General features: G+C 35.2%; 10 protein-coding genes across 13 annotated transcripts; 4 read left to right on the top strand and 6 right to left on the bottom strand.

Annotated features, from left to right (window-relative positions):
* Positions 1 to 48: 48 nt before the first annotated feature.
* On the bottom strand, positions 49 to 1,196 carry LOC143427626 (SKA complex subunit 1). Its single transcript, XM_076901896.1, has 4 exons — positions 1,086 to 1,196; positions 890 to 1,011; positions 378 to 810; positions 49 to 301 (listed from the first exon to the last, which is right to left on the bottom strand). The coding sequence occupies exons 1-4, from the start codon at positions 1,171 to 1,173 to the stop codon at positions 144 to 146; spliced, it is 801 nt and encodes a 266-aa protein (XP_076758011.1). The 5' UTR covers positions 1,174 to 1,196; the 3' UTR covers positions 49 to 143.
* Positions 1,197 to 1,655: 459 nt separating this feature from the next.
* Bai (transmembrane emp24 domain-containing protein bai) lies at positions 1,656 to 3,852 on the top strand. Its single transcript, XM_076900219.1, has 5 exons — positions 1,656 to 1,932; positions 2,113 to 2,257; positions 2,331 to 2,401; positions 3,085 to 3,211; positions 3,294 to 3,852. Exons 1-5 carry the CDS (start codon positions 1,756 to 1,758, stop codon positions 3,413 to 3,415), a joined length of 642 nt encoding a protein of 213 aa, XP_076756334.1. The 5' UTR covers positions 1,656 to 1,755; the 3' UTR covers positions 3,416 to 3,852.
* Positions 3,853 to 5,075: 1,223 nt separating this feature from the next.
* LOC143427629 (mpv17-like protein 2) lies at positions 5,076 to 6,334 on the bottom strand. 2 transcript variants are annotated; one of them, XM_076901904.1, is made up of 4 exons: positions 5,988 to 6,334; positions 5,457 to 5,895; positions 5,238 to 5,363; positions 5,076 to 5,164 (listed from the first exon to the last, which is right to left on the bottom strand). In XM_076901904.1, exons 2-4 carry the CDS (start codon positions 5,856 to 5,858, stop codon positions 5,147 to 5,149), a joined length of 546 nt encoding a protein of 181 aa, XP_076758019.1. In that variant the 5' UTR covers positions 5,859 to 5,895; positions 5,988 to 6,334; the 3' UTR covers positions 5,076 to 5,146. The 2 variants fall into 2 exon arrangements, with proteins under 2 accessions (XP_076758019.1, XP_076758018.1); XM_076901903.1 differs by having other exon boundaries at positions 5,085 to 5,164; positions 5,457 to 5,899; positions 5,988 to 6,332.
* Positions 6,335 to 6,611: 277 nt separating this feature from the next.
* Rpl37-1 (ribosomal protein L37-1) lies at positions 6,612 to 7,669 on the bottom strand. Its single transcript, XM_076901909.1, has 4 exons — positions 7,556 to 7,669; positions 7,137 to 7,272; positions 6,817 to 6,901; positions 6,612 to 6,737 (listed from the first exon to the last, which is right to left on the bottom strand). Exons 1-4 carry the CDS (start codon positions 7,556 to 7,558, stop codon positions 6,686 to 6,688), a joined length of 276 nt encoding a protein of 91 aa, XP_076758024.1. The 5' UTR covers positions 7,559 to 7,669; the 3' UTR covers positions 6,612 to 6,685.
* Positions 7,670 to 7,809: 140 nt separating this feature from the next.
* On the bottom strand, positions 7,810 to 9,587 carry Eif2bgamma (eukaryotic translation initiation factor 2B subunit gamma). 2 transcript variants are annotated; one of them, XM_076901888.1, is made up of 5 exons: positions 9,553 to 9,587; positions 8,790 to 9,478; positions 8,404 to 8,716; positions 8,109 to 8,338; positions 7,810 to 8,020 (listed from the first exon to the last, which is right to left on the bottom strand). In XM_076901888.1, exons 2-5 carry the CDS (start codon positions 9,464 to 9,466, stop codon positions 7,864 to 7,866), a joined length of 1,377 nt encoding a protein of 458 aa, XP_076758003.1. In that variant the 5' UTR covers positions 9,467 to 9,478; positions 9,553 to 9,587; the 3' UTR covers positions 7,810 to 7,863. The 2 variants fall into 2 exon arrangements, with proteins under 2 accessions (XP_076758003.1, XP_076758004.1); XM_076901889.1 differs by having other exon boundaries at positions 8,790 to 9,475; positions 9,553 to 9,581.
* A 59-nt stretch (positions 9,588 to 9,646) lies between these two features.
* Trmt6 (tRNA methyltransferase 6 non-catalytic subunit) lies at positions 9,647 to 11,391 on the top strand. 2 transcript variants are annotated; one of them, XM_076901886.1, is made up of 2 exons: positions 9,647 to 10,944; positions 11,086 to 11,391. In XM_076901886.1, exons 1-2 carry the CDS (start codon positions 9,885 to 9,887, stop codon positions 11,292 to 11,294), a joined length of 1,269 nt encoding a protein of 422 aa, XP_076758001.1. In that variant the 5' UTR covers positions 9,647 to 9,884; the 3' UTR covers positions 11,295 to 11,391. The 2 variants fall into 2 exon arrangements, with proteins under 2 accessions (XP_076758001.1, XP_076757999.1); XM_076901884.1 differs by having other exon boundaries at positions 9,647 to 11,391.
* A 587-nt stretch (positions 11,392 to 11,978) lies between these two features.
* Beta3galtii (beta-1,3-galactosyltransferase 6) lies at positions 11,979 to 13,307 on the top strand. The gene is made up of 2 exons (XM_076901895.1): positions 11,979 to 12,824; positions 12,895 to 13,307. Exons 1-2 carry the CDS (start codon positions 12,097 to 12,099, stop codon positions 13,178 to 13,180), a joined length of 1,014 nt encoding a protein of 337 aa, XP_076758010.1. The 5' UTR covers positions 11,979 to 12,096; the 3' UTR covers positions 13,181 to 13,307.
* A 297-nt stretch (positions 13,308 to 13,604) lies between these two features.
* Ing5 (inhibitor of growth protein 5) lies at positions 13,605 to 15,672 on the bottom strand. Its single transcript, XM_076901898.1, has 4 exons — positions 15,460 to 15,672; positions 14,689 to 15,141; positions 14,441 to 14,619; positions 13,605 to 14,334 (listed from the first exon to the last, which is right to left on the bottom strand). Exons 1-4 carry the CDS (start codon positions 15,494 to 15,496, stop codon positions 14,233 to 14,235), a joined length of 771 nt encoding a protein of 256 aa, XP_076758013.1. The 5' UTR covers positions 15,497 to 15,672; the 3' UTR covers positions 13,605 to 14,232.
* Positions 15,673 to 16,338: 666 nt separating this feature from the next.
* On the top strand, positions 16,339 to 17,435 carry Ykt6 (YKT6 v-SNARE homolog). Its single transcript, XM_076901069.1, has 3 exons — positions 16,339 to 16,640; positions 16,704 to 16,975; positions 17,069 to 17,435. The coding sequence occupies exons 1-3, from the start codon at positions 16,451 to 16,453 to the stop codon at positions 17,207 to 17,209; spliced, it is 603 nt and encodes a 200-aa protein (XP_076757184.1). The 5' UTR covers positions 16,339 to 16,450; the 3' UTR covers positions 17,210 to 17,435.
* A 494-nt stretch (positions 17,436 to 17,929) lies between these two features.
* Nd-42 (NADH dehydrogenase (ubiquinone) subunit ND-42) lies at positions 17,930 to 19,830 on the bottom strand. Its single transcript, XM_076901067.1, has 4 exons — positions 19,673 to 19,830; positions 18,888 to 19,529; positions 18,343 to 18,735; positions 17,930 to 18,267 (listed from the first exon to the last, which is right to left on the bottom strand). Exons 1-4 carry the CDS (start codon positions 19,739 to 19,741, stop codon positions 18,118 to 18,120), a joined length of 1,254 nt encoding a protein of 417 aa, XP_076757182.1. The 5' UTR covers positions 19,742 to 19,830; the 3' UTR covers positions 17,930 to 18,117.
* Positions 19,831 to 19,841: the final 11 nt, after the last annotated feature.

Below are 19,841 nucleotides of genomic sequence, written 5' to 3'. Positions count from 1 at the left end.
AATCGTACATAGAAATATTATTTACAAATATTAACATTTGATATTTTTAAAACTTTTAAAGATGATCCATGATCGCCCTTTTATCTCTGTGCTCTTTGAATAGACATTTGTTATGCATTATATATAGATTAATTTTTTTATCTTCATTTATTGCATATCACATATCGTATATTGTTTTTCACCCTGTGTTCTCTCAATCTTTTACAGTGTCGCAAAACTGTTATCAGATTTAATTTGATTTTTGTTAATTTAGACTTTGTGTGTTTCTCATAATCCTCTGCCGTGAAAAAGTATATATATTCTGAAACATAAATAATTTGACGATTTTATTCCATTAAATGGATATTATTCGTACTTACATAAAATAAGAAAGTTACCATTGTCATTACAAATATCCATTTCTTGTTTCCTATAATGTAAATAAAGACTCAAATTGCCCTGTTTCCTTGCATTGGCCTTCCCCAATGATAAAAATGTATATTTTGCTTTCAATATTTGGTTAATGGTATTTATCAGATTATTCACATTTTCCAAAGACTGTCTTCCAATAATATACTTTGGAATTTTAACGAACTCGTCATTATTTATCAAAGGTATCGTACAGTAAACTTCTGGCTCGTTAAACAGAACCTTTTTACAATCTACCATCGGCGTCATTGTCTCTGCTACATTTTCTATTTTAGAATCATCAGGCGACGATTCGACAATCTTAATTTCGGCGTTATTGTAATCACGAATTAATTCAAGTGGAATATTCTTCTCCATGTAAGTAATTCTCTCGCTCAAGATCTCAAAAAGCGACAGCAGCTCCTGAATTTTTTAGAATTCCATATAAATCTTGCGCATTAACAGAGAAGTTAAAGTATATTTAAAAACTTAAAGGACATACTCTGCACTGATTATTTTGCTCTCTCGCTTCGTCCAACCACTGCCTCATACTTTCAATGCCGTTGAACATTTGCGAAAGTACTGAACGCATTTTGAGAAATTCTTCTTTCATGGTATGCTTGCCTAAATACGCAAATGAATAGTAAATTACCAACGATAAAGCTAAACTATACGTAAAATAGAATTTTTAACCTCACTTTTAATAAATATCGTTGCAGTTTCAAGAAGCCTCAAGTTCTCGCTCTGTTTTTCCAAAATCTCTTCCAAAGAGTTGGGAGTTGTCATTCTGAGGAGTCAACTTACCTAAAGAACAATCAACTTAAAATGAAAACACGTATATCGTCTTACATTTAAGTTATCGCAACAAATAGTACCGAACGATTGTTTCTAACAAAAACTGCAAGCAGCAGAGACTAATGAAATACATTAAAAATTACAAAAAACGGTTACATTCGATGACATAAACTTCAAATTCAATTCGGCATCGTTCAGGAGTCACGCTCTTCGATTTGAATTCTTAAAGCCGCGTTTAAATGACATCCACTCTGGCACAGTAATTTCTATTTAACCAAATTTTTTATTCAACCAAAAACTTACGCGTCTTCCACATGACTGTCCTGAAATAAATAAGAAGAAACGTAAATCGTTTGGATTAACAGATGAAAATTGCAGAAAGTCGATATACTTTCGTTTCAAGCGATACAGTGTGCACCTGTTACGTCCTTGTTTCCCATCGCATCACGTGACATCCAGAGAATGTTTAATGGCTGCCAAGTCATCAATATGTTGGTGGTCCACCGTTAACGTCGAATATTGTTAAGGGTTTTTTTCCTTCGAAATTAGTTTACGTAGTTGTATAAATTTTTTATGAAAATGCGAAGCGTAATCTTTATTTTCGCCACGTTACTCGCGTACGTGAACGCCATACGATTCTACCTGGAGCCGAATTCGGCGAAATGTCTAAAGGAGGAGGTTCAGGCGAACGTTTTAGTCGCTGGAGAATACGAAGTTTCCTTAACGCCGGCTGTTAAAACCGAATACATCGTGAGTATTCGATTTTTCTCAACACTTTGCTCTCAAATGTATCGTGCGTGACTTTTACAGGTTATGTTCGATTAATCTCTACGTATGTGTGTATATTGTTTATCACGATTGAAACGGGATAACAATTGTTGGTATAAAAATGTTCGTGCGCTACTTTAATAGGTTTTTGTGTCCTTGTAGATAAGAGATTCAAAGGGAGACATTCTTTCGAGAAAAGATGATATTCCTCACGAGAGAATGCTGAAGTTTTCGTTCGTTACTGAAACCTACGACACGTTTGAGATTTGCTTCATGGCTCATGCTATTCAACCATCTTTTTCAGGCAGTATGTAGAAAGGAATATGCGAGATTAATAAATATCAGGTTCTTTTTTCGCTGCATTGAAACATTTGTTGCAGATATTAAGCAAATTAAACAAGAAGTTCATTTAATTACAAAGCGTGGGATCGAAGCTAAAAATTATGAAGGAGTAAGTTTCTTTATTGATACAGTTATATATATTCGGGATATTGGAAGATTATACTATTTAATTATAGTGTATATTTTATTATTTAATCGTTATCATTATATTTAATTATCAATATATTTGTTTTATCTTCTTTTTATTTTTATTAAGTGTCTTAAGTATTTAGTATCTTTAAACATGACAATATGTCAACGCTTGATTTCTATAATGACAATTTAAGAATAAACTCACAATATTTCATCTCTTTTCTTTCTTTTATATGTGGCTTGTATGGGCACACAGTTGGTAATGTAGCAAGATTGGTCTTGTTAGGAATGATCAGTATGATTTTTAACAGCATGCGTTTTAACATGAATTACTTAGCAGGGTATTTGAGAAGTCCTTAGAAAAACAAGTTAACTTAAAAAATAATTTACTGCAAAATTATTTGATCAAAATAGATAAATAGACTTTGCTAATACCCAGCTCGATGCTTTCCTTTGCAAGTAACAGAATTTTTCATACACTTACATGTAAATGTGTGATTTAACGAGATTAATGAAATAAAATTTTACATCTAACAAGGTTTGATACAGGTATAAATTCAGAATAAAATTAGTCTACCGAAAGGAGTTGAATTAATTTTAATTTCGGTGCTGAAACACACGATAATGAAGTATTGAAAAGATTAATTATTTTTCTTTAAGATTGGTGAAGCAGCAAAACTAAAACCTTCTGAAGTCGAATTGAAACGTTTGGAAGACCTGTCCGAAGCTATCGTGCAAGATTTTGCCCGTATGCGAAAGAATGAGGAAGAAATGAGAGATACTAATGGTATAATTCTCTTCTCTCAGACAAGGGCTCTTTTACACGCCACAAGTTGTGCTGTACAATTAATAATTTCGAAATTTTTCAGAGGCGACAAACACGCGAGTATTGTACTTCAGTATTCTCTCCATGTGCTGGATTTTGGTACTCTCCACTTACCAAGTTTTTTACTTAAGACGTTTCTTCAAAGCAAAGAAACTTATTGAATGAATAGCAATAGAAAATAGTGGAACTTGTCCAAGTTCTAACAATTTTTACATTCTTATGAGATTTTATTTATTTTTTTTTTTGTTTTTCCAATAAATAATTAAAAATCAGTATCATTGAAATGATGGTAAAACTGACTGATTAAAATTTTGTATACTCGATCAAATTTGAATAAAAAAAATAGATGTGGCTGTCGAATAACCATACAAATAATTCACCAAATATTTTAAGTTCGCGAAAGATAGATTTTCTACAAATTGGTTTTTTATAAAAAAAGTAGATAGTTATATTTTAGAATTCGTTTAGTTACAATCTAACTACCGAAATATATTTAACTTAGGCAATGAAGAACAAATGTTAGAATATGTTTTAAGGTGTACAATTACCGAAAGTTTGTTTGTTTTGTTAAATCATAATAAAAGTTAAGTCTAGTTTTATAATCCCTTTTTCATTTAAATATGAATAAAGTAACAAGATAGACGATGTTTCGTTCAGTTCGAAAATTTGAATTTGAATTTGAATTCGATTAATATCGATTTATTATCCAAGCAAATATGGCGGTTTAAACATAACCTACAGAAAATTGTAGTGAATTCGTGCTTTCGACAACTTTTATGTACGTTTTAAGAAGATTTTATTACGTAATTGCAAGGAAATAAAATGCAAGACGCATCTACAGTGAAGAGTATAATTAACAATCGGGATCGTGATTGTTTGAGCTGCAGAATTGTTAGCGGTTGCGGCCTTATCGGCTCTGGTTTATATGTTTCGCATCATTCAAAGAAATTCCAGAAAAATATTGGAAAAATTATAATGTACTCGATAGGAAGTGGTAATTCATTCTTGTTTCTACATTTTTCCCATCAATATTCAGAAATTCAATTATTCCATTGAAAAGTTTTGTCACGTTAAACACACCTCAAACTTAAGCCTAGCATATAAACTTTCACCAAATTTTTACAGCTCTAATACTCCTTGGCACTGCACGAGTTATGGATCTACCACCATTTCGCAATCAATTTAACCATGGCTAATCGTAAATAAACATCGATCAAATTTTTGTTACTTACAGAAGTATTACAATGCTTCTTTTATAAACTAATTCAATATATTTTACTACAAGGGCAACTATAGGAGAAACATAATTTCAGATATTTATTCAATTTAGTGCAGTTTTTAAGTGCACAGATGTATATTTTAAAGCTAAAATAATTAACTTGAAAATGGTCCCTTCGTTCTTTGATACTTGATATATTTAGTTTAAGGTAGTTGTTTTGTCATGTAATTTTTCAAAAATGCATTGATATCAATTCAATAACCTTGTTTATTATTGGCACAGTTTATTATTTATACAATATTTACACGCCACTAAACGTTGTTTGCTCGCTGGCGACTGGCGACCGCCGGCTTAAAAGGCTTTGTAATCCCGTTGTCGCCAAACGTCAAACAAAAGCTGTCACTTTAATAAACATGTTGCATCCGATGGACTGTTGTTATGGGCGATAAGGGAAACGAAACAAAAATTCCGCTAAGATGCATCAGAATGCACATTTGTAAATATTGATAAACATTCGTTCGAACTTAAGGGATAAAAAAGTTTCGAAACATTCGACGCCACGGTAAATTCCGATGGGTGAAGTAAAATGCATGGGATTATTTCAAACATACGATAATTTATTTTATTTTCATCGGTATTAACAGTCGTTGCATACAAACATAATTCTAAGATTGTTCTCACTGATACTGCGCGTCCTGTAAAAGTAGAATTATATTAATATAATGTAACGCGCGACCAAAGTTTGTACTGACGAGAAATGGAACTTACATATTTTATATACGACAAAAAAACGTCATAAATCATTGTCATAAAATTGATATACAGCACTCTGTAGCGAAGAGGTATGAAAAGGAAATTCACGCATTGCGTTGGAGGCCAGAAACAACAGTCAACCTGACCAAAAATAGAATAAAACGTAAACTATATTCTCGAATTTAATGTATAATTAGAAAGCGTAATAATAGGTGAGGAAAATGAAGTATATACCCTCCACGTGTCATACAGTTTCGTTTTCACCTCCTCGCGGATCTCCTCCACTGTACGGTTCTCTAAAAGGCCGAGACCAACGAAAAACATTCCTAAACATATCGGGCTAGCAATAGTTTGATCGACGCAGGTCTTTTTGACCACGGATACCGCATTTCTTCCGGGGATTACCCTATCCAAAATCATGTAGAACCAATGATGGAAGGGGCCTTGTGCCAGGCCCACAATTGTCATGTTTTTAGTTCGCACGTAATCGTGTGTATAATCGTCAGAAATACGTGAATTTAGAAAATTTTTTTCCACCTGTGGCGATGCTGCCATCACGTATCGTCCACTAGATAAATATTTATGTTTTCTCATGTATTCGCTTCGCTGTTGAATAATGTCCGCTACTGCCATCATCAAGCCGCAACTTACAGTATTCGTGACTAAAAGATACCTGCCTTAAAAGATTTATTATTTTATTAATTGTTAGATATTATTACGGAGAATTTATTTTTGTGCGATGCATCGAATATCTATTATACTTACCGAATAACTTTTTCCAAACAGTCATTTCTATACTCTCCTTTTAAAATCTGTGCGAATTATTAGATTCTGATATTGTAATATTTCTAGGCTTTATCCTGGGAACACTTTTTCTCACTTAAATCGAGATATTATTTCTTCAAATTTATATATTCATATATTTTTCTTTTCTACTGCTAAATAATCATGTGGTTCTTGATCTTTTGATGTTTATGAAGGCGAAAACGTGGCTGAACACGATCCAGTAACATACCGTTTCGTCTAACTAAAGAGCAAGAATGTTTTACATAGATTTTAAAGGCAGATATAAGATATCATTTTACAATATAAATCTACGTGTTACTGAATAGAAATTTGCGAAACTGCAGTTATTATAAGACGTAATGCAATCGAAAGTTACCGGGCGTTTGCGCAGTCGAGGTTCAACCCCACCACTCTGTATTTTCTACTTGTTTGAACATTATCTCAACCTAGTAAAAATATTAACCAACATTATGGTAAATCATTTCCCACTTAATCGCAGATACTCACGCGAGTTTTGTTTGCGCGACGAAAATAGTAACAGCCAGCAGAAGGCTTCCGGACTTTAGAAAATACGTGTTAATCGAAAGAAATTATATACATACGTTTTCGGACTTTTAACATTATTTATTAGAAGTCATAATTTTATAGGTATATAACACACTGATAAGAAGTTACGATTATTTAGCTTGAACTGATTTTGGTTTCACCACACCCTCCCTGAATCCATTCCTGAAAAATACACGCAAGATAACGATCAAATAATATTCTCCCTTCAAGACTAGTCTCCTGTATTACTTGTAAAGCTTACTTGAATTTGCGTCGAACAATCTTCAGGTAACGCATGCGACCAGTTCCAGTGGTCTTCCTCCTCTTCGCTTTCACCGACCAATTATCTAGAATTCATATAACGCAATGAATTATTATTTTCTAACAGTGATTCTTCTTCGCAGTCTTCTTAGGATCATTTCTTACATTTGTCAATGTTACTCTTAATCTATTATTAACATCTATGTATACAACAAGTAACGCAGAGTTAAAACCATTTCAGTTTCATTCCCTCTGAAGAAAATTATTGTCTAAATCATAGTACAACAAAGAAGTTATTTCTAATACCATATTGGAACTTACATGATCTCATTTTCTTCTGTGGATACCCACACTGAGCACATTGCGACTTTTGAATGTGATACGAGCTACGACCGCATCGCCTGCACAACGTATGTGTCTTGTTCCGTCGCTTACCAAAACTCGATGTACCCTTCGTCTGTAAACATTCATCGTATCGTTAATCGTAACATCATTAAATACCCTGGAGAAACGAATATTTATGCGACTCGAAGACACATGTCAGGAGGTAAACATTCGTCACATAACCTCCAACCACCGTCTAATATTAATAACATATTAATTCGAGCCATATACATTGGAACTATAATTGTAGAAAATTTCTAAATGTAATAACGAAGAGTTCCAAACATTTCTCTGGCACCAGTTTGCTATGATTGTTTTCGAATAAACGGATATGAAAATATCGAACGCGCGCTTACCATTTTGCACGAAGAAACGGTATAGAAGGAAGGATTCGTTGGGTTCTCAAATCGTTCCTTTCTTCGTTTACATCGTCGAGGACAGTGGTTCTCATTTCACAATCAGTGGTACTTAAAAAATGTTCTGTTTATAGGATTGTATTTTAAAAGCTATATGTACATATATTTCTGGTCATAAGTACTTCAATTTTATTGTAGAAAGTTACTGTTTGTCGCATTAAATTAAAAGTGATAGGTAATTTTTGTTGTTTTTACAAGGACGAATCGATTTGTCACTTACAAACCATTCGTGTGCTTAATATTATTCATTAAAATTCTATCAGATTATCAGGATCGGTGAGGACTTCGCGAGAGTGTTGACTTCCGGATGTTACAACGTGTTGAACGCCAACCACGCAGTTTTTCAACTCCGTACCCTCTTCGATCACACAGCCATTGCATAGTATGCAATTGTGAATTACGCATCTGTGAAAAATCATTTGTCGAGTAAACCAGATGTTGATTTATCAACTGAAGAATTGACTGTGGAGTAAAATTATTCCATAGAGAGTACCTCTGGTTGATCGTTACATTCTCCATTATAACACTCTGCGATATTCTAGTCTTTGACTCGACTCTAGTATTTGAACCAATATGACTGTCTTTGAGGGAGGTTTTTTCATCGATGAAGGCATTATTACCCACGTAACAGTCTTGCATTTGCGTGCTGTTTACAGTTGCCGTAGCTGCAATAGTTGGTATACAAAATTGTCCATTGCTATCGTTATTCCACCATTCTGATATCTGTAATATTTATTTGATAAATAACAGAAATTATTGTTCAAGGTGTATCTCTCCTTCGTTTCTACCTTGGTATTAGCGAGATGATACATTTGTATGGTATTCGCCCTTAGACCAAACACTCCGTTACCGATATAGGCGTAACACCTTATTATATCCTCGTGGTAAGCATCTTCTAGGTCGGTACTATGATCATTGTACGCTGACATCTTTCTAATCAGTTCATCGAGCTGTTTCTCAGTCGCAAAGCTGAAGATATCCTTCTTCAAGTTCATTCGTACCACAGATGTATTTTTGTCATCCACGCATGCCTTGGGTGGTTTTGAAAATTGTTTGCTAACTATGTACGGAAGAAGTTCACCCTTCAGTGTGATAAAACTCCTGTAGAATCAAGAGAATAGTTTTGTACGCGATCGTGGATCATTTAAACAATTTTCTAGGCAATTTTACTTACTTGTTGTGTACCAGGAAGTCTAACACCCACTTCTTAATAACATATAAGTGACTATCCATTAACTTGGAATGAATAGTGAAACTTGGATGCCTCTTAAGCAATGTCTGTGAAATTCTAATCGTTTCCTCGAAATCTGAGGCAGATGCTAAGAAGATTAATCGACCGGTTTCATTGCAGATGCCAATTAAATCGGTCTCAGGCTTTTGTTTATTATTCGGGCCCGGCGTTACGAAATCATTGGGTACTTTGGGAGCTGGCAGCATCAGTGCTGTGATACTAGCATTATGTTTTCTGTGAAGATTCAAAATCTCCTGTATATCAACATCGGCGATCAAGTCGCAAGAGATCACCAGAAAATCTGTGTAAATCTTTTCATGGATAAGTCTTAGAGAGTTAGCAGTTCCCAGGTCCTCAGCGTCTTTGAAAGCAACGATATCCGTTCGAATTTTAAGATTCAAGCTGTTCAACGTCGCCGAGACGCTGTTCTCCATACTTTCTGATGTAATAACGATGACTTCTTTGAAACCGACACGTTCCAGCAACTGAAGGGGATACCAGATCATCGGTACGTTCCCAATCGGTAGCAAACATTTGTGTTGTCCGTAAGTAAGCTCTGTCATGCGAGAGCCTCCTCCACCGGCGAGCACAACAGCTTGAAACTCTTTGTAGGGGAACATTCTCTTCACCTACTATAAAATAGAAATATCAGTGTACAATAAAAACGTTTTTAGAGTAGTAAATTGTAATTTATATTGTCACTTACTTCAATAATCTCATTCAAATGATAAAACATAAAATGATGGATATCCTTCCCTAAAGTACTGCCTCAATAACCTTTAAATACCAGATGGGGTACAGATGGTATCAACAACGTGTTGGTTATTGATCATTCATGCGTTTAGGTTAGATCGTATCGTAACTGAAATAAAATTTTCATCGTGATAATTCTGGCTGCAAAGCGTAGAATGAAGTATTGTCAACGGTATTGTGCGATAAGCGAAATAAATTTAAATCGATAAATTACTTTCAGGTTTTCTAACCTATAACAGAGTGTTATCAGTTCCGTAGAAACGCGTGTATCTCTGAAAAAATTAGATGGAATTAGAGACCATGTGCGAATCAGAGGACGATATAATTACACCTGGAAAATATGTGATAGTAAAGAAATTAAATTTTAAAAAAATTTATAAGGTCACCGGTAATGGGACTTTGATGTTGGGTAAGGACCTGGTAGAGATGCATGGAATCGTGGGGAAGCGTTTCTGGACCACTTTTGAAATGATACCTATAAACAAAGGGAAACGGATGTATTCGTTGCAAGAGGTATTAAAGGCGGAGTCACTGAACGATCTGCTAAACAAACTACCAAGTGGTAGCGATAATCGTTCGATCATGGACGATGGCACATCCCAGAAACTCTCCAAAGAGGAGATCGTCCAACTCCAAGAGTCCGGCAAAAGTGGTAAAGAGATAGTGGGCAGTCTGATCGAGAACAACAAGTCGTTTCTAGACAAAACGGAGTATTCTCAGGAGAAGTATCTGAAGAAGAAAGAGCAGAAGTACTTTAAATACCTGACGGTGTGCAAGCCTAGCTTAAGTTCGTTGCAAGAAGTTTACTACAAGTTGGATCACAATAAAATTGGAAGCTTGAGAATGGACTCTTTGGCGCAGTTGTTGTCGTACAGCGATGTTCAAGCAAATGGTCTATACATGTTATACGACAGCGGATCTCAAGGATTGCCAGCTGCGGCGATGTTAAACAGGATCGGCTCGGATACGGAAGGATACTTGATCAATCTACATCCTGGAAATGTTCCTCAAGCTATGCTGGTCCATGCCATGAATTTTCCTAAACAACAATCGGATAGACTGATTAACGTCAACATTTACAGCTTCCTGAGGCTGTTTTATCAAGGAGAAAATGCTGTGTTAAATAATATTTCAAAGAAGGTTCATAATAATTCGATGAATAAGATAAAAGAAGGGAAAAGTGAAAGCAAAGGTGATGATAGTGTAAATAATGAGACTTCGCCGATAGAAGAGGCAGTTAAAGAGACAAACTTGGACAGTGTTAATGAAGCGAATGAAACGATCAAGGAACAAAGTGGAGATGGAAGTTTCAAACGTAAATTGGATGAACACGAATCTACCGAAGGTAGAATAGCAAAGAAACCTAGGTGGCTGTTAGAGACGCAACACGCTGTAGAGCTTGTACAGAATTCGATAGTTCGAGGATTAGCTATAGTAGCCAAAGAGCATCCTTTGAACATCGTCACAGCGCTTTTACCATTTCTAGGAGCGTCCAGACCGTTTGTAATCCATCATATATATCGGGAACCTTTACAAGAGACTTACATGATGTTGAAACAGAAACAAAATGTTATTAACTTGAGACTATTTTCAAACTTCTTACGTTCGTACCAGGTATTACCAGACAGAACGCATCCAGACATTTTAACCAGCGATACTGGAGGTTATTTATTAACCGGTTATTTAGTTCAATAAATAATACGAGCAAAATTTTTGTAAACTCGATGTGACCAGAATATATTTTATAAATTACATCAAATTTATGCAATGAAAATAAATAGAATATACATTTTTTACTTAATTGTTTCGTTCAAATATTGCTGAAAATGATTGCACATCGTTATCGATAGTAAACTGTTGATAGGCCAGTGGCGCCATCTTTGTGCAAAGCGCTCAAACTGTTCGCACAGTTATCGACAGTGAAGTAAATTACCGACTAACTGGTGGCGCCATCTCTGTGAAAAGTGCTCAAACTGGTCGCGCAGCGTTATCGACAGTGAAGTGAACTACTTACCGACTAGTGGCGCCATCTCTGTGGCGAACGCGGAAACTATTCGACGAGTAGTTTCAGTAATCGTCACAGAGATGGCGCCACTAGTCGGTAAGTAGTTCACTTCACTGTCGATAATGCTGTGCGACCAGTTTGAGCACCTATCGCAGAGATGGCGCCACCAGTCGATCGAAGTTCACTTTACTGTCGATAAAACGATGTGCGACCAGTTTGAGCACTTTTCGCAGAGATGGCGTTACCAGTAATTAAAAATAAATGGAGAAGTGGATAAGTGTGTGGAAGCTAATACGTGTAAACCTCTGCAAACACGATTATTTGAGGTATATTACTTGAATGTTTGTATAATCTTCTTTATGAACTTAAACTCTTGAAGTGTATGTTTAACGTAGATAAAAGGTACGCGAATAGAATGTCAGAGTATCGAATTGTACATGCTCGAAGGTAGTATCTAAGAGGTTAGGTATGTGAACAGATATTTGTTTACAAATGGATACTGTGTCGCTTTTGCCGTTGAAACTCTCGTCCAGAAGTTTACTCGTGATGATCAGAAAGAAGCTGCACGTCAAATTTAATCTGCCAACCGTGCTGATCGTACTGTCAATCGTTTTCTTGTGCGTACATTATTTGCCTCCTACTAAGTGTGCTTCCGATGAACAGATAATAAGGAATAAGTCGAAGTTCAGACTCGTAGTACTTATATTATCCAGTCCTGATAGTCTGGAGCGAAGAGCGGCCATCAGAAAGACTTGGTTGGCGCAGAAGCAACCAGCGGTGAAGCATCTGTTCGCGATAGGTACATTGGATATATTGCCGGAGCAAAGGGAAACTCTGCACTCTGAGAAACAGAAGTACGATGATTTGCTTCTGTTATCGAGGCTACCGGATTCATATGCGACGTTAACGAAGAAAGTTTTATACTCGGCGAAAGAAATCTACGATTACTACGAATTTGATTTCTTAATGAAGTGCGACGATGATACATTCGTCCTGGTACACAAGATCTTAAAAGAATTGGATAGATGGGAGAGGAAAGGAACAAAGAAGGAATTGTATTGGGGATTTTTTAATGGGAAAGCTCAAGTAAAAAGAAGCGGGGTATGGAAAGAGACTGATTGGATATTGTGCGATTATTATCTTCCTTATGCGCTTGGAGGAGGATATGTTTTGTCTTACAATTTAGTAAAATTTATCGCTACGAATGCTGATAGTCTCAAGTGAGATTTTTTAAATGAGTTTTCCATGGGTATCATAGAATCGTAGGCTGTTTACTATTTATTTTTTTAGATTGTTCAAAGCTGAAGATGTATCCGTTGGTCTTTGGATGGCACCTTTGGCGAATATCGAGCGGAAACACGACGTACGATTCGACACGGAATATAGATCACGTGGATGTTCGAATCAGTACATCGTCACGCACAAACAGACAATTGAGAGTATGAAAAATATGTACGAGTATCACCAGGCAACTGGAGCATTGTGTATGAAAGAAATAAGAAATCGAATGAGTTATCAATATAATTGGACAGCTCCGCCGAGTCAGTGTTGCAAGTTACAAGCAGGCATTCCGTAATGGACAAAGACCTATTTCTCGTACAGTTGATCTAGTCACTAGTTATTACTTAAATTGCTGCATACATTTACATTTAATCAAAAAATTTGAATAGTAAGTATTCTCATAAATATTTTTTATTCACATTAGAGGCAATTATAATAATTCTATTTGATTAACCAAAGCTTCATTAGTCCTCATAGTTGATCATAGAGTAGGCAACAATAAATTGATAATTCCAGTATTATATTATCATATTAAAGTATGTTCTATGTTAGAACTGTTGTCCTGTAATAAATAAGCTAAGCGTATTTATAATTACCTTTTGTACATATATTTCAGTAGAGATAGCTACAAAAGAACTCATTTTTTGTAAATCAAATATATTTTTCTCACTTGTACATATGAAATTCATATATGTATATTTTATTTCAACAAAAAAGAAACTTATTTTACGGAAAAAAAATGTCATTTACATTTATAAAATATAAAAACAGTAATAATTTTCTTTATTTTAATACTATAATTACGATTCAATACTTATACAATGAGATAGTATTTCAATTAAGCAAATCACAGACGTTCGAAAAACGGCCAATTTACAATAAATTACTACTTTATACATCTAGGAAAGTAAAAAAAGGAAGGAGACAATAGTCATGGCCGATTTTCAAATCTTTCTATCTATGATAAGGTGTAAATTGATTTTGTTTTCATTACATCCAACATTGCTCGTAATTAAGTATCATCAGACGTAATATTTCATTATTATCAATGAAAACTAACGTGAGATTATAACGTGGAATATCTATCTTATCAGACGTTTAAATAACGTCAGGTTGATCGAGAAAAGGAATATCCTTCTCTGGCAATATTAGATGTAAATCAAGTCTTTAGTACTTTGTTCATTATTTTTTTTACAAATTTCCTATTCGCTTACTTTCATACACTCCGATTTTGTTTCATGTTAAACTATGAAAAATATTACATTCTAATTTTAGAAATAACGTACGAATCTTTCGTTCCACGCGTTAAAATAGAGACCAATGCATTTATTATGCATTCTCTAGAACTTACTTTTTCTTTCTATCTTGCGTACATTTCGGACAATACCATTTCCCTTTAGGTTTCGTAGTTAATCCGACGCACGCAAAGTGGAACCATTCTATAGGACACTGTAGCGAAAAAGAGATGGAATAGTTTAAAATAAATATGTTTAGCATGTTCGCTATGGATTGAAAATGATGTCTAGTCAAGAAATGTGCTAAAATATAAACTTACATCGGGATTATCACAACCAATCATTTCTCCATAAGAGACTTGGTGACACAGGCAATAAGTCGGCTCATTGGGATCTACAGGCATGTCTAAGACATCGGCTGGATGGCCAAGGGCCGTAGAATCCACTTGTGCGCCGCTTCCAACAGCTCCAGCCGATGAAGCAGAGGCAACGGATCCTCCTAAATTGTTTTTACATTATATTCTCTTACAAACATAGGTAAACTAATTACAGTGACAATTAATCTCACCTTTCTTCTGCTTTTTTCTAGCTGTTTTCGATTCATCTTCGCTACTGGCACCAGCTGCACCTTTCTTCCGTTTCTCTTTCTCTTTCAGTTTCTTCCTACCCTTTTTACTAGCATTATTCTCTTCTTGCGCCCTGCTACTATTTAAAGCTTTGTCTTGTATTTCCGCTTCGAACCTGGCTAAATCCGAATCTAGTCTTCTAATATGTTTGTCCACTAATTCGTACGTTTGTATAGCCAACTGAACTTTATCGTCCCCGTATTCCTTGGCTTTGTTAAACAGATTTTGTATATGGGTCAGTTGTTCCTTCTTCTTCTCTGAAGATTCTTTCTTCACGTTCTTCAAGTAATCGTCCGCTAGTTTGTCTATATCCTGCATCAATCCCTGGGCTCTGCTATCCAGATCTCGCATCAACGTGAAGTTCCTTTGCAACTCGATAGGTAAATGCTCTAAACCTAATAATTATCCTTTCGTTAGTTATGCAAGCTATATCAATATAATGAAATACAATAAATAGATCGTGGATGCTTCTGCAAATTTATGTTTCTCTTAAATAGAATTACATTGATAAAATCTGAACGAAAGCTATTTTACTCTCTACGCAAGGTATGCGTCGCAAGGTGGTACATAGAATCGTACTCTGTATTCTCTCACATTTTTAAATTTCGTATAAATGTAAAAACATTCGCAGTCTACGATTACAGGAACATCGATGTAATTTAAAAAATCGTTACGCGTTTGGTTTTCGAGCGGATAAAAGATTGTACGCTCACTGTCTAAATAGTGCTCCAGATACAGTGCCGTTGTCATTTTTCCTGTCACTTGATATGAGAGTAGAGGGAAATTTTACGCCTCATGTAAACAACGATCCGCTCCTCGATTTGCGCGGAATATCTCCTACCGGAAATCGGTAAAAAAACCGATGAAACTTGTGAAAACCGATCGATGGTCGTCGACGATGGAAAACGATAGACATATTACTCTCATGGCTGCCAACCACATATACATGTATACATATATACATATATACATATATACATATATATATATATATACAAATCCAATGCGTTCACTTTTTGGCGGTAAATCGTAATTCATAAAGATAATTTCCAACGAGTTCGATTAGAACGTCTAAAACTATATTTTCTAATATTCCTTAGATAACAGAAACATAACAGAAGAGAGGAAAAATACAGAGAGGAAGAGAGATAACAGAAAATAGAAATAAAAATTGAGTTATCGCACGATAACGCAGTCGAAACAGTCGTCTACACGAACTTATAAAGGTTTCAGTTGGAATTGGTAATTAACGCATTAATTGCAATTGTAATTGTCAATTGAGACGGCGTGAGATGAAATGAAATAGCTCTGTCGAGGTCGTTCGCGTGAAAGGGTAGATCGATGAAATATTTAATCGATTGAGAGCTACTGTCGAGATGAGGAAGATGGCGGCTACTTTGCTCTGAAGTAACAGGCACATACGTAGGTGTAGTCGTAAATGGAAATAGGACTAGTTGCTGGTTCTCTGTTAGGAATGAATGCTAGTTTAATGACGTATTTAGAGGTGATACGTGGTTTGTATTAAGAAATATAGGAAATAGGAGCGATAGGTTTTATTACAGAACGAGAGAGCGTAGCGAAAGTCCAGTAGCAGCTGAGTGTTTAAAAACCACAGGAGAGATAAACATAAAGTGTTTTTCATGCGAGTGATAAGAGGCTCAATCTGATTGAAAGAAACAAGCTGTTCGTTTTGCGGCGAAGAAAATGGTAAAATTATACGCGTTGTCGATTTTGTATAAAAATCTCACATCAGCGACAACGTTGAAAGCTGCTTACGACGTGGAGTCGTTCTCGTTTTTCCAAAAGGGAAGCGTCAAAGAGTTTATGACATTCATAAGTAAGACCATCGTCGAACGGACTCAGAGTTGCTCCAGGCAGAGCGTGAAAGAAGCAGGTAACGTTTTCGAAAGCGTCCAATGTTGTACCAAGGTTTTCGGACAATGGTAACGTTTTGCAGATTACATGTGTCACGTGTTTGTGAGAGCGGACAATCTAGCGGCTGTACTTATATCGGATCACGAATATCCTAGGAGAGTCGCTCATACATTGATCACGAAAGTGATGGATGAATTCGCAACAAAGTATCCGCAATCCACGTGGGATACTTTGAGCGAACCGACGGTAGACTTCGCGCAGATCAATGTATATTTAGTGAAATATCAGAATCCGAACGAGGCTGACGCTCTTACCAAGATGCAGAACGATTTGGACGAGACAAAGATTATTTTGGTAAGCGTAAGGCTGTGATTTGCAAGATTTTGCACATTTTAACGGATTGGGATTAGCTTTTACATTACTTTTACTTTCTTGTTCGTTTTGTAGCATAACACATTGGAGGCTGTTCTTAAGAGAGGTGAAAATCTGGATGATTTAGTTGCAAAGTCGCAGGGTCTTAGCGCTCAGTCGAAAGCATTTTACAAAACTGCACGAAAGACTAACTCTTGTTGCAGTTTAGCCCCCTAAGGTGTCTTTCGCTAACAAAATTATACTGACTACATTTCAGTGAATGTTGCTGTAATTTTATATTACCGGTACAAAGTGCAAAAGGAATTAGTATTATGCAGGTTTGATTAGAAGGGAATAATTTATAAATTATATAGTTGATGTTACGCGGCAAAATTCAATATTTTGTGTACAGATTCTTTGTATATAGGATGTATGGCTGCCCTTAACATGTTGGTATACTAAACTACTGCCAAATTCATTTGATTTTAACACCCATTTAGTAGGTTGTACTTTCTTCTTTCTATAAAACTCTATTATTCGATTGTGACAGAATGTTGGTACAATTTCTGTGTAAAAATACATTCCTACTTCTATTTCATGCCCACATATCGGCGAAACATGCGGGTATAAAATAAAATGAATGTTTCACTGATAAAAAGTAAGTGCACGGTATAAGTACAACTTTGAAATTTATTTAAGTATCCATGTAGATTATTTAAAAAACAGGATACGAAGGATAGTTTTGTCAACTGCTACCCCAACTTTAATTTGTGACGCAATTTAAAATATAACAAACACGTGAACAAATATTAAACATTTTTGGTGGAATTAAAATTTACAGTATTGCAAATGATTGTATAACCTGATAAAGGTAAAGCGATAACTGTTTTTCTGTAACTAAAAATGTATGTATTTAAACATTTAATATATATGAAAATGGTTAAAATATATTAAATGTAATTTTGAAAACATATTTATATTTTTAACATGTATGGGTACAATAATAATAATATTATTAAATAAGCTAATGTTTTATTTTTACATGTTACATCAACTGTATTTCTCTTGTTATTAAAGCAAGAGAATAGTTTATTGCAACTAGTAGATCTATATTAAAAATAACTTCTCAATATGCTTAAAGCATTTTACACCTGAAACAATTTACAGTTGACAAAATCACGTAACGTGCGACGACAAGCAGTCAATTGTGGATACTCAATATATTTAGTTTTGGCGTTCGAAAAGGTATGACCCATGAATGGATTATACCCATATTCATATATCTCGCATGGCGCCTAGAATATACATCATATTTTTTAAACTTTTATACGATGGAATTTAATTATATAGAAAGAAAATTATGCACTTACCTCGTCCACTACATTGGCCACACATTCAGCATCGTTACCTGATAAACCTAAATCATTTGGAATGACCATCTCTGTAATTCTTAGCATCTTATACAATAAATACTGCTTGTCTTGGTACAGTACTATTTGTTCTTGTAGTCTCTGTATGTCTAAGTATACCCAATCTTCAAATTTTTGTTTGTGATCATCTTCTTCTAAATCTAAAGATTCAATGTCATGAACTACGTCCATAAAATTATTTTCTTCGTATGAATTGTACATCAGTATCTCTGAGTGAGACGACAACCAGGACAAGCATTTCTCTCTAGTTGCTCTATCAAGATCTGTCAAATATTTTGTTGTAAAAACTTTTGAGTTAATTTCATCCTGGTTACCACTTTTTTTTATGTTTGCCTGTAAAAATTTTTCAGATGATTAGTATTAACGTTATTTAATGTAATACTCTAACACAGGTTTGCGCAGGTGGAATTCATTAATAGTAAATTTTGCTTGTATGACCAGTTGCGCAGACCTGCAGCTAAAAATTATGAAATCGAAAGATTTACCAAAGTGACATCTGGAGGTATGTCCAAATATATGACTAAGTGCGGTCTCTGAAGCAAGTGCAAGCAGTTCTTCTTTAGTACTTCAAAAAATTTTACTACTTCTTTTTTGATATATCCAGCATTATACATAGTATCGACAAAACTTGCGTCTGAATAAACAGATCGATTTAATACTACTCCTTGTCCTGTTGTTAATAGATGCAACAGGGCGTTGGTGTACTGTTCGTATCTCATCAGAAGGAATCCCAGTTGGAATTTTCCCGCTAGCGCGTGGTTAGGATCCTTTAAAAATTTTTTCAAATCGATACTTTGAGCTGCAGGTGGTAGTTTCGGATCTAGCTTACGAATATCATATCCGTAACGATTCATATATATATCATCATGAAGCGGTGGTGGCATGTATAATAATCCAAATTCGTCTGCCAGGTTTTGGCAAAGTTTATCTTTCCCTGCTGAAGGAGGGCCTTCTACAACCACTAATTTACTGTTTTCATCGTATATCAAACTTGTTAAATGATACCTAAATTGCTTAGTGGATAATTCTGTCTTCCAGTAAGGTAATGGTCCCGGCTTAGGCATTTCTTCTTTAAGCGACAATCTTTTCATAAATGCTACTTGTGTAACATTATGATTCGTTGCTAGCTGTAAAACATAATTATGAAGGTGAATTCAGCAAGATCTGAAAAGAGTTCGTTCAGACTATTTTGTTTACTCGCGATAGGAAAAAAAAGGTGTCAATTATTACAATTAACTTTTTTAACTTGTACACTGTTAAAGGCACTAACCTTACATAATCGAGTTAAATACCCAAGGGGATGATTTCTCGCGATATTAACGGATAATACGGATGTCATCCTGCTGCAACTTGTACTGAACTTACTCCAATGAAAAGTATCCACATCAAATTAACGACATTTAATAATGTCAACGGACGCACAGGACATTACGGGCTCG

The sequence above is a fragment of the Xylocopa sonorina genome, chromosome 9 (assembly GCF_050948175.1).
Source record: "Xylocopa sonorina isolate GNS202 chromosome 9, iyXylSono1_principal, whole genome shotgun sequence".
Taxonomy (NCBI): domain Eukaryota; kingdom Metazoa; phylum Arthropoda; class Insecta; order Hymenoptera; family Apidae; genus Xylocopa; species Xylocopa sonorina.
This window is presented reverse-complemented; position numbering and strand designations above follow the sequence as displayed.

Coding starts and splice junctions, on each gene's coding strand:
- LOC143427626 (XM_076901896.1), bottom strand. CDS start 1,173: ATGACAACTCCCAACTCTTTGGAAGAGATTTTGGAAAAACAGAGCGAG. Junction 1,012..1,085: donor TGCAACGATATTTATTAAAA/GTGAGGTTAAAA, acceptor TTGCGTATTTAG/GCAAGCATACCATGAAAGAA. Junction 811..889: donor AGCAAAATAATCAGTGCAGA/GTATGTCCTTTA, acceptor TAAAAAATTCAG/GAGCTGCTGTCGCTTTTTGA.
- Bai (XM_076900219.1), top strand. CDS start 1,756: ATGAAAATGCGAAGCGTAATCTTTATTTTCGCCACGTTACTCGCGTAC. Junction 2,402..3,084: donor AAGCTAAAAATTATGAAGGA/GTAAGTTTCTTT, acceptor TTTTTCTTTAAG/ATTGGTGAAGCAGCAAAACT. Junction 3,212..3,293: donor AGAAATGAGAGATACTAATG/GTATAATTCTCT, acceptor GAAATTTTTCAG/AGGCGACAAACACGCGAGTA.
- LOC143427629 (XM_076901903.1), bottom strand. CDS start 6,012: ATGACTGTTTGGAAAAAGTTATTCG. Junction 5,900..5,987: donor TGTTTGGAAAAAGTTATTCG/GTAAGTATAATA, acceptor AAATCTTTTAAG/GCAGGTATCTTTTAGTCACG. Junction 5,364..5,456: donor AACTGTATGACACGTGGAGG/GTATATACTTCA, acceptor ATTTTTGGTCAG/GTTGACTGTTGTTTCTGGCC.
- Rpl37-1 (XM_076901909.1), bottom strand. Junction 6,902..7,136: donor ACAGAAGAAAATGAGATCAT/GTAAGTTCCAAT, acceptor TATGAATTCTAG/ATAATTGGTCGGTGAAAGCG. Junction 6,738..6,816: donor ATTGTTCGACGCAAATTCAA/GTAAGCTTTACA, acceptor TGTATTTTTCAG/GAATGGATTCAGGGAGGGTG.
- Eif2bgamma (XM_076901888.1), bottom strand. CDS start 9,466: ATGTTCCCCTACAAAGAGTTTCAAGCTGTTGTGCTCGCCGGTGGAGGA. Junction 8,717..8,789: donor GACTTCCTGGTACACAACAA/GTAAGTAAAATT, acceptor TTGATTCTACAG/GAGTTTTATCACACTGAAGG. Junction 8,021..8,108: donor AATGTAACGATCAACCAGAG/GTACTCTCTATG, acceptor GATTTTTCACAG/ATGCGTAATTCACAATTGCA.
- Trmt6 (XM_076901884.1), top strand. CDS start 9,885: ATGGAATTAGAGACCATGTGCGAATCAGAGGACGATATAATTACACCT.
- Beta3galtii (XM_076901895.1), top strand. CDS start 12,097: ATGGATACTGTGTCGCTTTTGCCGTTGAAACTCTCGTCCAGAAGTTTA. Junction 12,825..12,894: donor ACGAATGCTGATAGTCTCAA/GTGAGATTTTTT, acceptor TTATTTTTTTAG/ATTGTTCAAAGCTGAAGATG.
- Ing5 (XM_076901898.1), bottom strand. CDS start 15,496: ATGACAACGGCACTGTATCTGGAGCACTATTTAGACA. Junction 15,142..15,459: donor TCTGGAGCACTATTTAGACA/GTGAGCGTACAA, acceptor GATAATTATTAG/GTTTAGAGCATTTACCTATC. Junction 14,335..14,440: donor TTGGTTGTGATAATCCCGAT/GTAAGTTTATAT, acceptor TTTTCGCTACAG/TGTCCTATAGAATGGTTCCA.
- Ykt6 (XM_076901069.1), top strand. CDS start 16,451: ATGGTAAAATTATACGCGTTGTCGATTTTGTATAAAAATCTCACATCA. Junction 16,641..16,703: donor GCAGAGCGTGAAAGAAGCAG/GTAACGTTTTCG, acceptor AACGTTTTGCAG/ATTACATGTGTCACGTGTTT. Junction 16,976..17,068: donor ACGAGACAAAGATTATTTTG/GTAAGCGTAAGG, acceptor TTCGTTTTGTAG/CATAACACATTGGAGGCTGT.
- Nd-42 (XM_076901067.1), bottom strand. CDS start 19,741: ATGACATCCGTATTATCCGTTAATATCGCGAGAAATCATCCCCTTGGG. Junction 19,530..19,672: donor ATTTAACTCGATTATGTAAG/GTTAGTGCCTTT, acceptor TATGTTTTACAG/CTAGCAACGAATCATAATGT. Junction 18,736..18,887: donor TACCTCCAGATGTCACTTTG/GTAAATCTTTCG, acceptor AAATTTTTACAG/GCAAACATAAAAAAAAGTGG.